The 15,380-nt window shown below is 36.9% G+C and overlaps 3 protein-coding genes across 4 annotated transcripts in view; 1 reads left to right on the top strand and 2 right to left on the bottom strand.

The window, feature by feature from the left end:
- Positions 1 to 277: 277 nt before the first annotated feature.
- Positions 278 to 15,380, top strand: part of LOC118812518 — a 17,726-nt gene continuing 2,623 nt past the window's right edge. The window contains exons 1-3 of one of the 2 annotated variants that reach the window (XM_036577591.1): positions 278 to 386; positions 870 to 929; positions 12,714 to 12,826. The gene's annotated coding sequence lies outside the window, so the exon portion shown is untranslated. Of the gene's footprint in view, positions 387 to 869; positions 930 to 12,693; positions 12,827 to 15,380 lie in introns of those variants that run through there. The other variant, XM_036577593.1, reaches the window with a different exon arrangement.
- Positions 9,165 to 11,287, bottom strand: LOC118812519. Its single transcript, XM_036577594.1, has 2 exons — positions 10,529 to 11,287; positions 9,165 to 10,328 (listed from the first exon to the last, which is right to left on the bottom strand). Exons 1-2 carry the CDS (start codon positions 11,034 to 11,036, stop codon positions 9,817 to 9,819), a joined length of 1,020 nt encoding a protein of 339 aa, XP_036433487.1. The 5' UTR covers positions 11,037 to 11,287; the 3' UTR covers positions 9,165 to 9,816.
- Positions 10,734 to 15,380, bottom strand: part of LOC118811206 (ankyrin repeat and BTB/POZ domain-containing protein BTBD11-A-like) — a 23,054-nt gene continuing 18,407 nt past the window's right edge. Inside the window, exons 7-9 of the mRNA XM_036575370.1 lie at positions 12,705 to 12,789; positions 11,294 to 11,344; positions 10,734 to 11,045 (exon numbers count right to left, since the gene is read on the bottom strand). The gene's annotated coding sequence lies outside the window, so the exon portion shown is untranslated. The remainder of the gene's footprint in view (positions 11,046 to 11,293; positions 11,345 to 12,704; positions 12,790 to 15,380) is intronic.

Raw genomic sequence — 15,380 nt, 5'->3', positions numbered from 1 at the left:
GCTTTACTAATAGCTAGGTCCGTACTGGCCGTGGGGAGAAACGGGAGATTTCCCGGTGTTCTGTCCTGTCAGATGGCCTGGCTAGATGATGTTACAACGTATGATGAACTAAACAACACAGTACAGCTTGTGAACACACTGACTCTGCAGTCCTGTTTCGGAAATCACGTCTTTCTGCCGTGACGCAGCACATAAAAACACTCATTACCGCTCGCGCGCACGCAATAAAGCTAGCGAGTTTGTGTTAATGACGCCTCAACAAGAAATAGAGGAGAGGAGAAAAGGTGGCGCGGAGAGGGAAAGCATGAAAAAAGGAAAGCACTCGAAGAAGAAGCTGCTAGGTGTTCAAATAAGACTGGTTTATTCAGCAGGGGAGCGACAGCCATGTAAGAAGTTTGTCGTTAGTTCAGGTTTGCTTGGATTGTGTTTTGTAGCATCTTAACATTAGCTAGCTCGCTAACTAGCACTTAAATATTCTCATTTGTTGCTTCATTGTGCAGCCAAAATTGACAAAATATAGATAGATACTCTTAAAAGTACAGTTTTGCCTGTCAGTACGCAGCAGTTTGATTGTTTGTGACTCTTGAGAGGATATGCCTTGATGCTTGCGTTTAGCATGAAAAAAGTGTGCTCTTCAGTTGAAGCACAGTTGCACATTCGTGGATGTTTTAAAAGCACAAGTTGTATGAAACAAGTGTGGATCTGATTTAGGTGCTTTTTTTTTAAATAAATCATAAGGTTTTTTTTTCTGATCCTGGGACAATGTAAAGCTTGAGCCACATAGTATACATTGTTTGTTGATGCTATATAGTTCTAGATACTTATTAAAGAATATGCATACTTTGTGTTTTTACTTTTTCTTTGCAAAGGTGCAGGTACACAACCAGAAAGAGAGCATGAGACACCTTCAAGTTCAGGGAGAGCTCCAGGTATAGCTTGCATGTGTGTGTGTGTGTATATATATATATATATATATATATATATATATATATATATATGTATATATATATATATATGTGTATGTGTGTGTGTATGTGTGTGTGTCTATGTATGTACGTATATACATATAGTGAATTAGAGAGCTTTAAAACTTTATATATCCACGTATTTCAGGTACTGTATGCTCAAAGCATTATTTACACCATGAAATGTGTCTGTCAGACAATCTTGGACAGATGATTCCTGGCCTGAACAACTGTCCCAGTCTGGCCCTGCTACTGCAAGGCAAAAGAATTCAGCTAAAATCCATGTAGGATATTTGCTTACTTCATTTACATTTACAAGCCATACATATTGCACAACACAGTCACATTTTTTGCATATTGTACTGCATGATTAATGCTTACATGCTGAATTGTGAAACTTGTTTGTCAAAAACAATTGGTCATTTTCTGTGTAACACTGCAGTGCAACAGTTTCACAATTTTATGCTGTTAACACTAATTTTTTTCAGTTTTTGAAGAACTGCAAGCAAAGCGTGAAGCTTTTTCAAGTTTTTTGGTGACTCTTAGAACACTTGCTTTATGCTAAACTACCATTTTTTAGGAACAGAAACTGAACTGAATCTAAACCTATTATGCATCATTGTGGTTTTCCATGTTTTAATGATAATGTAGCAGGTTAATAGTTTCCTACAGGTTCTTGCAGCTACTGCTTGGTCATTGATTTAGTGGTGTATTTCAAACTGCTTCTTTGCTTCAGTTTGTGAGATCTCATCAGTACAAGAGAAATTTATAAACGCAGTCTTCAACCCAAACTCCAAAAAGGTTGGGAGGTGAAATGCATATAAAATCAGACAGCAGTGAATAGTAAATTCTGTTTATAGTAAACTCAATATTTTATGTTTTACCTGATGAACTTGTTTTTTGTAAATATATTCCAAATGTCCAAATTTGATGCCTGCAACACATTTCAAAAAAGTTGAGACAGAAGCTTGTTTACCTCACCTTTTATTTTAACGACACTTTTTAATCATTTGGGGACTGAAGACACAAACTGATTGTTTTGAAAGCAGATTTTTTTTCATTGTTCTGTTAAACAAGTCTTTAGCTGTGTAACTCTGTGGTGCCCTTGTCATATTTTGAGCTTATTACATACTCAGGCTTATCATTCAGTAACTACAGGAACGCCAATGCAAAACTGAAAATTGAAAAATTGAAAATGACCTTGTCATTTACATAGAGATTTTGCTTGATTCTCTGAATCTTTTGATGATATTATAAACTGTAGAGGGTGAAACACCTACAGTGCTGCTTGAAAGTTTGTGAAACCTTTAACATTTTGTGATTTTCTACATGAATACAACCTAAAATAGATCATAACAGATAAAGAGAACCCAATTAAATAAATAATACAAACAATTATATATTTTTTTCATCCATTTATTGAACAAAGTGATCCAGCATTAAACATCTTTGTCGTCCAGTTAACTGAACCTCCTGACCCTAATTATCACCTATACCAAACGTATAATTCTAGAGGTTCACATACTTTCGCCAAACAATCAGGTGTGAGTGTGGCTGACCCTACCCTATTTAAAAAACATCAACCTGAGCCTTCAACATCAAAGTCTGGTCTTTACCACTCACATTTGTTAGTGCATGCCATGTCTCAGTCAAATGAGGTCTCTGAAGACCTCCGAAAATTATTTTTCAATGCTTATCAGGCTGGAAGATGTTCCAAAACTCTTTTTGGTGAGTTTAGACTTCACCTATCCACTGTCAGGCATTTGCAAATAAAAGAAGTTCAGTATCATTGTTACCCTTCCCTGGTTGTGGTCATCCAAAAAATATAACTCCAAGATTAAGGTGTAGAATAATTTGGGAGGTCACTAAGTACCCCAGTATAACATCCTAGGAACTGCAGGCCTCTTTTACACTGGTTAATGTGAGTATACTTGAGTTCTTCTCAATTAGGCAAGCACTGAACAAGAATAGTACATATACACCAATCAGGCATAACATTATGACCACCTCCTTGTTTCTACACTCACTGACCATTTTATCAGCTCCACTTACTATATAGGTGCACTTTGAAGTTCTGCAGTTACAGACTGTAGTCCATCTGTTTCTCTGCATACTTTGTTAGCCCCCTTTTACCCTGTTCTTCAGTGGTCAGGCCCCCCTGGACCCTCACAGAGCAGGTACTATTTGGGTGGTGGATCATTCTCAGGACTGCAGTAATACTGATGTGGTGGTGGTGTGTTAGTGTGTGTTGCGCTGATCTGAGTGGATCAGACACAGCTGTGCTGCTGGAGTTTTTAAACACCTCAGTGTCAATGCTGGACTGATAATAGTCCACCTACCAAAAATAAACAGTCAACAGCGTCCTGTGGGCAGCATCCTGTGACCACTGATGAAGGACTAGAAGATGACCAACACAACTGTGCAGCAGCAGATGAGCTATCGTCTCTGACTTTAAATCTACAAGGTGGACTGAAAAGGTAGGAGTGTCTAATAGAGTGGACAGTGAGTGGACACTCAGTCCCTCACAACACGCACTAACTCACCACGACCATGTCAGTGTTACTGCAGTGCTGAGAATGATCCACCACCCAAATAGTACCTGCTCTGTGAGGGTCCATGGGGGTCCTGACCACTGAAGAACAAGGTAAAAGGGGGCTAACAAAGTATGCAGAGAAACAGATTGACCACAGTCTGTAATTGTAGAACTACAAAGTGCACCTATATGGTAAGTGGAGCTGATAAAATGGACAATGAGCATAGAAACAAGGAGGTGGTCATAATGTTATGCCTGATTGGTGTACAGTGATAGCATGGAGAAAGTCATGACTCTTGAGGTAGAACATTCCTGCCTGTTTAGTGTTTCCTAAAGACCACCTGAATGATCCACAAGATTACTGAAATAATAGTATAAGGACAAAATAAATCTTTTTAGCTTAAATGAGAGATGTTATGTTTGGCAGAACCAAACGCTGCATTCTAGCATAAGAACTTCATTCCAACTGTAAAACACGCTGGTAGCAGTATCATGATTTGGGACTGTTTTGCTGCTATTGGACCAGGACAGCTTACCATTAATTCTGGATTGTATCAAGAAATTCTACAGGGGAATGTTAGGGCATCCATCTGTAACCTGAACCTTAAGAGAAGGTGGGTCTTGCCGAAAGACAACAACCCTAAAAACACCAGTTAGTCTACATAGAGTGATTAAAGCAGAAGAAATGTTGCAGCTTGGAATGGATCAGTCAAAATCCAGACCTTAATCCAATAGAAATGTTGGGCAGAACAGGAAGGAGTGGTGTTCATGCAAGAAAGCCCACCAACTTAACAGAGTTGAAGCAGTTCTGTAAATGAATGAAAAACGAAATGTTTTGTGTTATTTGTTTTATTGGGTTCTCTATCTATTATCACAAATTCCGGTCATATTTTAGACCACATTTATGTAGGTTCACAGATGTTTGAGAGCACTGTAAAATCCTTGAAATCCCTGGCTAATGAATGTTATTTTTAAACCACTGGATTTTTTTGCTGGTGCATTTTTAGTTGCGTGGAGAGCCTTGATCCATCCTTGCTTAAAAAGGACTGGGCCTTTCCTGGATGATCCTTTCATACCCAAGCACAATTACATTACTTTTTTTATGATGTTCTTTGAATATTTCATAATGCATCCAGTCTTAAATTGCCCCATTACAACTTTTTTTTGGGAAGTGTTTCAGGCCTCAATTTCAGAATGAATGTATATTTACAAAAACACAATGATTTCCATAAGATAAAACATGCCTTGTCTTTTTTTCTTCCAAAGACAGGTTAAAGTAGATTTAAAAATCGCTGCTTTCTGTGTTGAATTACATTTTACCTAATATCCCAACTGTTTTAGAATTCAGTTTGAATACAAACAGCAATATATAAAATTAATCTCTATGTAGACACCTGTTCATTCAACGTTTCTTCTAATATCAAAGGTATTAAAAGTTTTTACTCTCTGTGCTGCTGTAACAGCCTCTACACTACAGGTAAGGCTTTAACTAGTTGTTGGAACACTGCTGTGAGGATTTGTTTGAGCATTACTGAGGTCGGTTACTGATGCTGGATGGTTAATTCTGGATCACAATTGTCTCTCCTACTCATCCTGAAGATGTTATATAGAGCTCCACTCTGGAGTGCTGGGGGGCTTTATTCCCCTTTAGCCAACACTCTGTATTGGACATGGTGACTTTTCTCTGTAGTTTTTTGGATTTTCTAAATACAGAACACACTTCTTTACTGAAAAACAGACCTGCTTGTCAGAAACACTTTTGTTGTTTTTCTGGGTGGCTAACACTGTTAACGTTGCCTGAGGCTTTAACACTAAGGTTAATAAACTGTAATCAGCGCTTGTGGTTCACACTAGATTTTCTGCTTTTAAAGTGAAAAGAGAAAATACAAAAGAGCAGACAAAACATCACCTATTAACCAAGATGACAGCAGAAATTTTGCTTACACTCACTTGACACAATGAGTAAAATCTATCAGTGTAACTATGGGCACCATTTCTGTTGGTCCACTAATCATCAAATTTAAAACACGGAGAGTAACTGCAGAGAGAAACTGGATTTTTCAAGTTGTGCAAAAAAGTCAAAACTGACAAAAAAGTAAAAACTAACAAAAAAAAAGTCTAAGGAATTTGTCTTGGTGAGTGCACACATGTATGACATGTAACATACTGAACAGACCAGACAAGCGCACAGAATGCTAACAAGTCTGTAACTAAGGGACAAATCAAATAAAAGCAGAATAAATAGAATAAAGAATATGAAAGTATGACAAAATGCCAATGTCAAAGAATTAGAGAGATGTCTAACTACTAGGCCTTGTTCATATGCATATATAAATGTCTTTGCTTATGCAGGTCTGAGGAGACATAACTAACTAATCATAACTATTATACACAATGATACATAATTTAAAAATGAATGTTTGTGCAGTTGTATAAGCATTGTTACTTAGGAATCATACAGTTATACAGTAATGGTGGTTTGTTGGTTTCAGATGAAGTGTAAACTGTGAGGTCTCCACTGTGGTTAATGAGTGGCTCTGGGGAAAAAGCTGTTAGCATATCTGGTTGTGCTGGTTTTAATGACCCTGAATCTTCCGCCAGAGGGAAGTGGTTGGAAAAGGTGATGTCCAACACAAGAGGGGTCAGCCAGGGTTTGCCAGCATACTTCATCACCCTGCTGTTGTACATGTTCAGAAGCGTTGACAGACTACATCCAATGTTTCTCTCTGCTGTCCTGAATATGCACTTAAGTTTTACTTGTTCTTTTGAGTTGAAAGACCAAACCAGATGTTTATGGACGATATGAGAATGGATTCGATGATCGTTGTGTAGAACTGGAACAGGCTGTGCAGCATGTTGAATTCTTTCAGCTGTCTCAGGAAGAGCATTCTCTGCTGTGCTTTCTTGACTATGGAGTAGTCTCAAGTCCACTTTGGGTCCCTGGATATGGTTGTGTCTAGGAACTTTAGTGACTCCACAGTGAAAACCTTCTTTTTCTTCTTTTTCTTCTTCTTCTTCTTCTACCCCAGACTCAGCCTCCCCCTTTTTCAGCAGGGCACTAATTATAGCGCTCCAAATTTCCCTGAACTTGAATTCATATTTGGCCACATATAGAAGGTCTTTATCTATATCTAAGAGGTTGATGGTTAAGGCATTGAAAGTGCTAATTCCGTTTTTAAGTGAAGGACTCCTTCACAAAATTCCTCCCCTGATTTTCCATGTGGAATGATAAATTTGAGGGGAAAAATGTTGTTTAAATTTTAAATCTTACACACTTTTCACATGAGTTTTTTCAAGCACAAATTATTATTAAAACACTATTATTTTGCCTAATGTTTTGGTTAATGTTAAAGGATTTTATCCATGTTATCATGCTGCTGATGCTGGATGTTTAATTCTGGATCACAACTGTCTCTCCTACACATCCTAAAGATATTAGTTGGAGCTCCACTCCAGGGAACACAGCTGCACTGCTCCACAGCCCAATGCTGGAGGGCTTTATTTCTCTCTAGCCAACACTCTGTATTGGACATGGTGACTTTTCTCTATAGTTTTTTTGCATTTTCTAAATACGGAACACACTTCATTACTGAAAAACAGACCTGTTTGTCAGAAACACTGTTGTTGTTTTTCTGGGTAACACTGTTAGTGTTCACTGAGGTTAAGAAACTGTAATCTGCACTTGTGGTTCACACTAGATTTTCTGCTTTTAAAGTGAAAAGAGAAGATACAAAAGTGCAGACAAAACATCACCTATTAACTAAGATGACAGCAGAAATTTTGCTTACACTACACAGTTGACACAATGACAATAATCTATCAGTGTAATTATGAGGACTCTAAATGAAGATAAAAGAGCAGTCTTCATTTAAAGATGTTTACATCACTGTCTGAAAAAAAACTTGTGTGTCCAAAATGGTCACTTCACAGGAGAAGGAAAAAATTCTTAACTTGTTATGGAAATTCATGTAACCAGATTTTTTACTTGGAACTCTTTGTTTCCAAGTAATTTTGCCCAATTTCTGTTGGTTCATTAATCATCAAATTAAAAAAATATATATATATTAAAAAAAATTAAAAACTGACAAACATGAAGGTCCAAGATTTTTTTGCAAGAGCAACAATATGCACATTATGAAAAAGCTGAGGGGAAAACACTGCCTGCTGATGAAGCCAGTTTGTGCCGTTACCAATTGGCTATTGAAGATAGTACTAATTGTGCAGTTAGTCAGTCCCCTTAAAATCTGAGTTTCTGACCTTACAACAAGGACATTTTACTGGAATGATCAACAAGTGTGTGCAGAGCAGTGATGAACTTGGGCAAGTTCCATGGTACATATGTTTTACATGTTACAGTGTATCACTTCTGTACACAGTGAGCAACTAGCAAACAGTGTACTAGTTTAATGGTACATTAGCTGTTCCATTCCAATGTACAGATGATCTCACATCATGGAATTTCATGAAAACTCAGTCCAAAACCTTTATTTAATTCATGCACCTATATACAATTTCAAAAATAAATCATTTCCAGTCATGCATTCATAAAATTTGCCCAATTAAGTTTTAAATCACCTATTAAATATTGAAAGTAACAGACTGAATATTACCTAGAATAATATTTCACTGAGAATAATATTTCACTTTAAATCTTGTGGTTTCATGTTAATAAACTAACACAACAGCTTAAGATGGAGGATGTACTGGTGTAATGCATTTTTATAAATTTAAATTTACTATCTATTCTCTTGTAGAGGCATCCAAAAACGGTCCTGTCTCAAGTTCAATTTCCATTTACTTCTTTTATTTTTATGTTGATAGAAATATTTACAGTGTTTTAGCACCCTGAACACTTTGTAGTGCTGAAATGAATTGAAATGAATATGTGTGTGACACCCATGCTTTACACTCCTTTAAATTCAGATGGGGTTCACTTGGAGTTCACCTCTTATGTGGAGGTGAACTCTTTGTTATTGTGTAATTGTGCCAACATTGAGATTGTGTAAAAACACCTCTTTTTTATTTCATATAAACACAATTAGGAAAAATGCTGGGCATGAGCTGCTGCTGCTGCTGCTGTTGTTGTTGTTGTTCTATGGACTTAAGATGTCAGATTTATGACTAAAGTTGCTGAAAGGAACTGTGCTGTCCAAGTATGATTAAAATAGGTCTTCTTCTTCTTCAGAATCAAAATCACTTTATGTTACCATGTGTGTTATACATAGAAGGAATTTGTCTGCTATCTGCTCAGCTTTTGTGACTATGGAGACTGTGTTCCTCTCCCACCTTGGTTCTCTGGTTATGGTTGTGCCCAGGAACTTGAGTGACTCCAAAGTAAAAATGTTCTACTTCTTCTTTCTCTTTTTCTTCTTTTTCAAGGGCCGATATCATGAAAACACATGTTTTCTTCTGTGTGTGTGTGTTTGTCGGGGTGTAAAATCATTACAACTTGAAAAATATAATTTCAATTGAATATGGTACAATTAATAATCCTTAACTGAAGGCATTAAAGACGTACCTTCGAGGGTATCACCCCAGTGACAAGAGGGGTACAACCCTAGTGACAGTTTGTTTTTTTTTCTGAAAGTTTATGGAAACTACAATGGAAAAACAGCCTGTTTTGAATTCAGTGTTCTTTTGATTTCTCAGAATCCAACTCATTTACATAGCCTACAGCAGAGCAGCCAATCATAACAGAGCCCGTTTACATTTATCAGTATCAAAGTCCAAATAACAGCCTGTTTAATTCTAACGGATAAGGAGAGGTCGGAAAATGGCCACGTATGAATGAATTATGACTGTTTTTGGTACATAAACCACATATTATAAGTGTAGAAAAATGTCTGCTATTAGAACTTTTATTATTATTATTATTATTTTTTAATTGTTGTTGATGTTACTTTTGTTATTGCACTGTCATTTCTCTTTTCTTAGAGGCCTGAGCTGTTCAGGTTTCATTATACTTTTGTTCATAGTCTTATTAGTCTTCTTGTGTCATCCGTTTGGAGAAGTTGTGTGAATACAAAATCTCACTGGAATCCATATTTTTTGTAATATTTTTATATTTATATATTTTTATCACTGATTCATTTCATAAGCATTCAGGACAGATCATAGTTAATTGTGACTGAAGTACATTTTTACTTCTCCTCTATTAATAGAACATTAAAATATCCACTCAGTATAAAGACAGCTTTTGCAAAGCATTTAGCAGGTCGGCATACAACACATTTGTGAAGGCTATTCCCCTTTTCACCACCACCCCTACACACCCCCGAAATAGGTAAAGATAAGTCATGCACAAAATTAATGGAAAATTTATATGTAATCTTCAATGGCAGAGGTATCAGGAGGCACAGCGATGGCCTTAAGCTTGATGTAGTTGACCTGCAGGTTTGTGATGAGGGCTTTAATGCCTTCATCCCGGAGAAGGCGATCTTCTCTGAGGCCTTCCGCCAACCTGACAAAGTCCTGCAGTAACTTCATCATCGCCTCCAGCAACACAAAGCAGCGCGTTTGAATCTCTGCCACGTTGCATGTCCCAGCAAGACAACCGAGAACTTTGACAGAGTTCCTCATCTTCTCCTGGAAGTCAGCAATCTTCTTCCGCTGCATGAGGACCTCGTCAATCTCCCAGCCTATCTGCCTCAGCTCATCCTCTGTCTTCGAAATCTCATTGCGAGTCTGATCGATTTTTCTCTCATAGTCAGACACTTTCCAGCTGTAGTGTTGCACCAGGGACTCAGATTTTCCAACCGTTTCCTCTGCCTGCTCGACATTGAAAGTTGCATTTTCAATGTCATTTTCAGCCGCTGTAATCATTATTGGACCTGTTTTTGTGGGAAGCAAGAAAAATGATTATGATTATGATCACGAGTCTGTAGCTATTCTTTTGATTTGAGTTTCCTACTGTAGAAGATGAGTGCAAATACTGCAGCACAGACTGCATTTTGGGGTTACTTTTACTAAGGTTTTCCAGGGTAGGGGAGGTTAAATAACTCAGTTGAAAAAAAAGACACTAGAACATTACCAGCAATCCATCCAACAATGGGAATAAATGTGATCCCAATTCCAGCATCCCTGAGAGCTTCTGCCTCCTCCACATTCCTCCTCTGACGCATGAGCTCCTCACGTACTTCTCTAAGACGATTCTCTGCAGAGTTTCTATGTGCTTTGTACATGTCTAGAGTGGCTTTGTTATTTCTTTGCTGACATTTTAAATTTTGTAGATTATTTTTTATGCTTTCCTGCTGTCTAGATAGATTCCCCTTTCTAACCATCAGCTTTTCATAACGATAATCTACCAATTTGAGTTCCCCGCATGCAGCCGACTCAGCCTCCCCCAGCTTCTGCTGGGCGTTAACTATAGCACTCCGAATTTCCCTGAACTTGAAATCATCTTTGGCCACATACATAAGGTCTTTATCTATATCTAAGAGGCTGATGGTTAAGGCATTGAGAGATCTAATTCCGCTCTTAAGTGAAGGACTCACTGCCTTCACAAAATTCCTCCCCTGATTTTCCACATGGAATGACATGAGTCCACCCTGTGGAAATTGGAAAAAAATGTTGTTTAAACTTAAAATCTCACTCACGTTTCATATATGAATTTTATACACAAACGAAAAAAGCATCATGTTAAATGATTTTTTTAAAGTTGTCATGTTGTTTAAAAAATCTAGCATAAATACTCATTCCACCAATTTTTCAAAATTTCTGCATAATTAAAATGTTGAGGTGGAACCAAAATTGGTTAGTGGTTTGATGTGAACTGGTTCACTGCAGAGAAACTTACTGATTCAAATTTCTTGACAGTGGTGGTCATAGAAACCAGGGGTCACAATGTCTACAACATAAATACAGGGAGATTCATTCGAAAGTGAATATTCTGAGAATATTCTGTAATAACTCTCTCTAGGACGAAGCAGTCTGAACGAAACCACATGCAATGTGCTCCTCAGTATATGGAGCTTCGAACAAGCCGGGATGTCCCTGTGTCGCAGCAATGGGGTAGGTGCCAGACAGCTGCCGCGACGTTTAACCTCCCTTTGCAACTTCCGGGTGCATACCCCCGTACCCCTTCGCGTGTCTGGCAGAAAACGGAGATCACTTCCAGCATCGCATGTAATGCAATCGATTACACGTATGTCAAGATATGTCGTGTAGTTTTTTGGTTCAGATTGCTTCATCTTAAAATGAGTTGCAACAGAACATTCGGAGCTTCTTTCAGGTGAATCTCCTTGCATAACCATTTTATTGACTATCCAAAATGACCATGAACCTACATGTGACATCTGAGTTTTTATATAAAATGTAATATTGGTGATGGATAAGTAGTGGCAAATCTACAAAAAGAACTTTTCTTTCGGGACTATTTTGCCTTATAACACCCTGCCTTTACCTCTCCACCATGAATGGATTTAAAAATGTTTTAGACCAAAAGCTTATCACAAAACTATCAAAAAAAAAACATTTTAGGCATTAGGCAGCGTATTCATAGCTATTGTTATAAAGAGCCACACTCACATTCTGTGATTTTATTTACATCTCAACCATTAAAAAATTGGTGGAATTGCCCTTTAATAGGGTAATATGCTAGAAAACAGATTTTTATGCAATTACTTTTTTAGCACATATAAGTATATTGAAAAAGTAAACATATCAAAATGTCCCTAACAACAACAAAAATTTTATCACCCTTAACCACATTACATGCTGTTGATTTTGTGAAAATTAGTTAAAACATGTACACGTATATCACTGCTGTCGGAACAAAACCTTAAACGCAAGTCAGTGGAACCAGACTTTTTTCCAAGTAATTTTAGGCCATTTCTTTAGGTGCATACATCATGAAATTTACACACAATGTAAAGAACAACAGACATTTTCAAATTATGTCAAAAACTGAAAAACGACAAAAATGGAGATATGAGGTTTTGTTCTGACAGCAGTGATATGTATGTGTAACATTATGATATAAGGCAGGCTACAGTCAGTAATGGAACTATGAGTGGAACTATGAAGTAGATGTAATAAATCAAATGACCAGTGTACATACAAAGTAAATATTTGTAATAAAGTGCATAGTGAGTGTATAGCATCTTACCTGCGTTTGATACCTGCTAAGACAAATGTCCAGAACAGTTTAGGCTCTAACTTGTAAGGATAAATATATCTGCAAGAGTTTTCACACCTGTTTTGCTGACCTTGCTCAGTGTTGTGTATAAGAGCAGCAGTTCCGGAGTGAAGCATTCACCAAACATCTGCAGCAGACGCTGACTTCGCCTTCACCTACAGCATAGCAAAGCCAAGTTTACCAGTCCCAAAGGTGAGTATGTGAAGCATTCATGAGTGAGTAGATCACAAAATGTTTAAAGTTTGGAGGAAAAGGTTGTGGCTATGTTCAGCTGGTCAACATTATGATTCTTGGAAATGGCTGTTGAAATAACTGAATGAAATATCATTAAATGTAGTTTATGAATTCAGAAAATAGTTTGGCTCTTGAATACAAGCGTTTTACATCCGTTAAAGTCTCATTTAAGGAGAATAAATCAGCTGCTGCATTGTGAGGGCGTTTGTCCTGCTGAAGAGGGCTGCTGAAATGCATATGTGCTGTTGTGAGAACATTATACAAACATTCAGCAAGAAATGCAGCCCATTAATTTCTCATCATTTATGCACATTTGTCATTCAGTTATTTTTACAGGTCTTTTGCAGATACAGCACTGTGTTCAACATATATAAGAAAGGCTGTAATTAATCAAAAGCACAAAATATCTGCATAATTCATGTGAAGTCATTTAAATTTAAACAAAGTCATTCTGAGTGGTTTTATGTGAAATAGTTCATTTAATTGTACAGAAAACTACCAACTGGTAATAGGAACTAGTGGTCACGATGACTGAAAAGCTATAACTGCTTTGGGGTGGAAAATATTGAGAAATCTGAAAAAATACGTTCTCTTTGGGGACTATTTTGGCTCACAACACCCTGCACATACATCTCTGTCGTTAATGGTTTTGTATTCATTATCATTTCATGGAATAACGTCTGGTGATGCAGCTTTTAGAGGCATTAAATGCTTCAGATGTCTGGTTCTTATCACAGTCACTGCAAACAATTCCAACTCACAAAGTTTCTTTAGAACTGAGCATTTCATAGCAAACCAATCTGAATGACTTTATTTGCATCCTAATTATTTGAGTAAAATTAGTGAAATTATTTAATTCTTTAAATCATCGCTAAACTGCTCACAAATATCCACTGACATAGCCCCTCCAGCATTTCTTTCACTTTCTTTTTTCCTTTCTTTCTTTCTCTCTCTTTCTTTCTTTCAAAGTGCTACATTTGTTTGAACATGAATGAACATGAGTGTTTAGTTGAGCTGATTCTCTATTGGAGAACAAATTGGTGAAAGCTTGAATGTAACATCAAATAAACACCACAATTTAAAACATAAATGTCCCAGTCTTTAATACAAAATGTTAATTTGATGTTACCATCAAGCTTTCTTCAATGTATTCTCAAATACAGGAATAGCTGTACTATGACTTTGTTTCCACAGTTTACCAACAATACACAAACATTTTTTAATACTGGCACAATTCTAGCTGTAGGGAAAACCTTTTAAGAATTATTACTCATTATTGTTTACACAAATGTAGAATTATTCTCTAAGTCACACATAGGGGAGAATAGGATAGATGACCCAGTGGGTAAGTTGACCTGTCCCCTGTGTATGCGGAACTGTGCAGGTTTTGTCATGTGATCAGGAAGCATCTATGATTTCTTTAATTATAATTAATGAAGAACCAAATTACTTCTATTTGTGTTTTGCTTGAAAGTCGGTGGCTTAATGTTCTCCTTCTGGGGCAAGTTGAGCCACAAACCACTTGTCTTTGAGAAGTTGTGTTTTCGCATCCCTATCTCATACATGTATTTTTAAGCATTTAAGTTGAAATATGGGTATTTGTTGAAGTACTCCTGTCTCATTTTTTCTTGATACTAGAACTTAAAAAGACACTCCAGCCAGAATGAAAAATGTAAATATATTGCAAATAACTTGCACCCTACAGCGATGCTGTGGAAGGCTGTGGAAGTCTCTGAAGTGAGATTTTCTGGTTTAAAGACTATATAAGATAGTTTTGAAAAACTATAATTGCTTTGGGTGGATTTTTGGGGTAATTTTTTAAAATTATTTATTAAGCTGGTGAACGTAAAATAATGGCAGATGACGTTAGTGCTAGGAAGCTAAATATTTTATTGTGACCATATAACACTATGGTTTCAATAGTACAACAAGCAAAAGATAAAGTTGGCAAGGTAGCTGTCTGGCTATCTACATATTTTGTTCGTTTGGATTGTTTTCTTTTGGTGAAAGGACAAAATCTTGTCTGTTGCACTCATTTTGTGCAGAATAAAGGTACTATCACTGTCTTCTCCATGAATTTTCTTTGACAACAATGTAGGTAAGAGTTAAGAGTGAGGTAATTAAATACTTGATTGTATTAAATACTTGATTGTATTTATTAGCCTATAGATCAGAGGACAGGCTAGCAGTTGGCTGACACCACAGGTATTGTAAATTGTTCTATTGGGAACTGTATTGTAATGGTTGATATATTACATAATACATGCTTGGTATTGTATTGAGAAAACATTGATTAACAAAAACAGGAAAACGATTTTAAATCATGTATTCTGTCAACTAGTGTGGCTGAGGGGTGTAATGTTACGTTACAGAAAACTGTGTGACACATCAAAACATATATTCAACTAATTGTAGGCTGAAATGCCCTTTTAAGTAGAAACTGACTAACCCCCTCTCCCCTACCCTGAGGTCAGTTCTCCAAGATTTATTGCATGAGCTTATTAAATCTAAC

Source organism: Colossoma macropomum, unplaced genomic scaffold (assembly GCF_904425465.1).
Source record: "Colossoma macropomum unplaced genomic scaffold, Colossoma_macropomum, whole genome shotgun sequence".
Classification (NCBI taxonomy): domain Eukaryota; kingdom Metazoa; phylum Chordata; class Actinopteri; order Characiformes; family Serrasalmidae; genus Colossoma; species Colossoma macropomum.
This window is presented reverse-complemented; position numbering and strand designations above follow the sequence as displayed.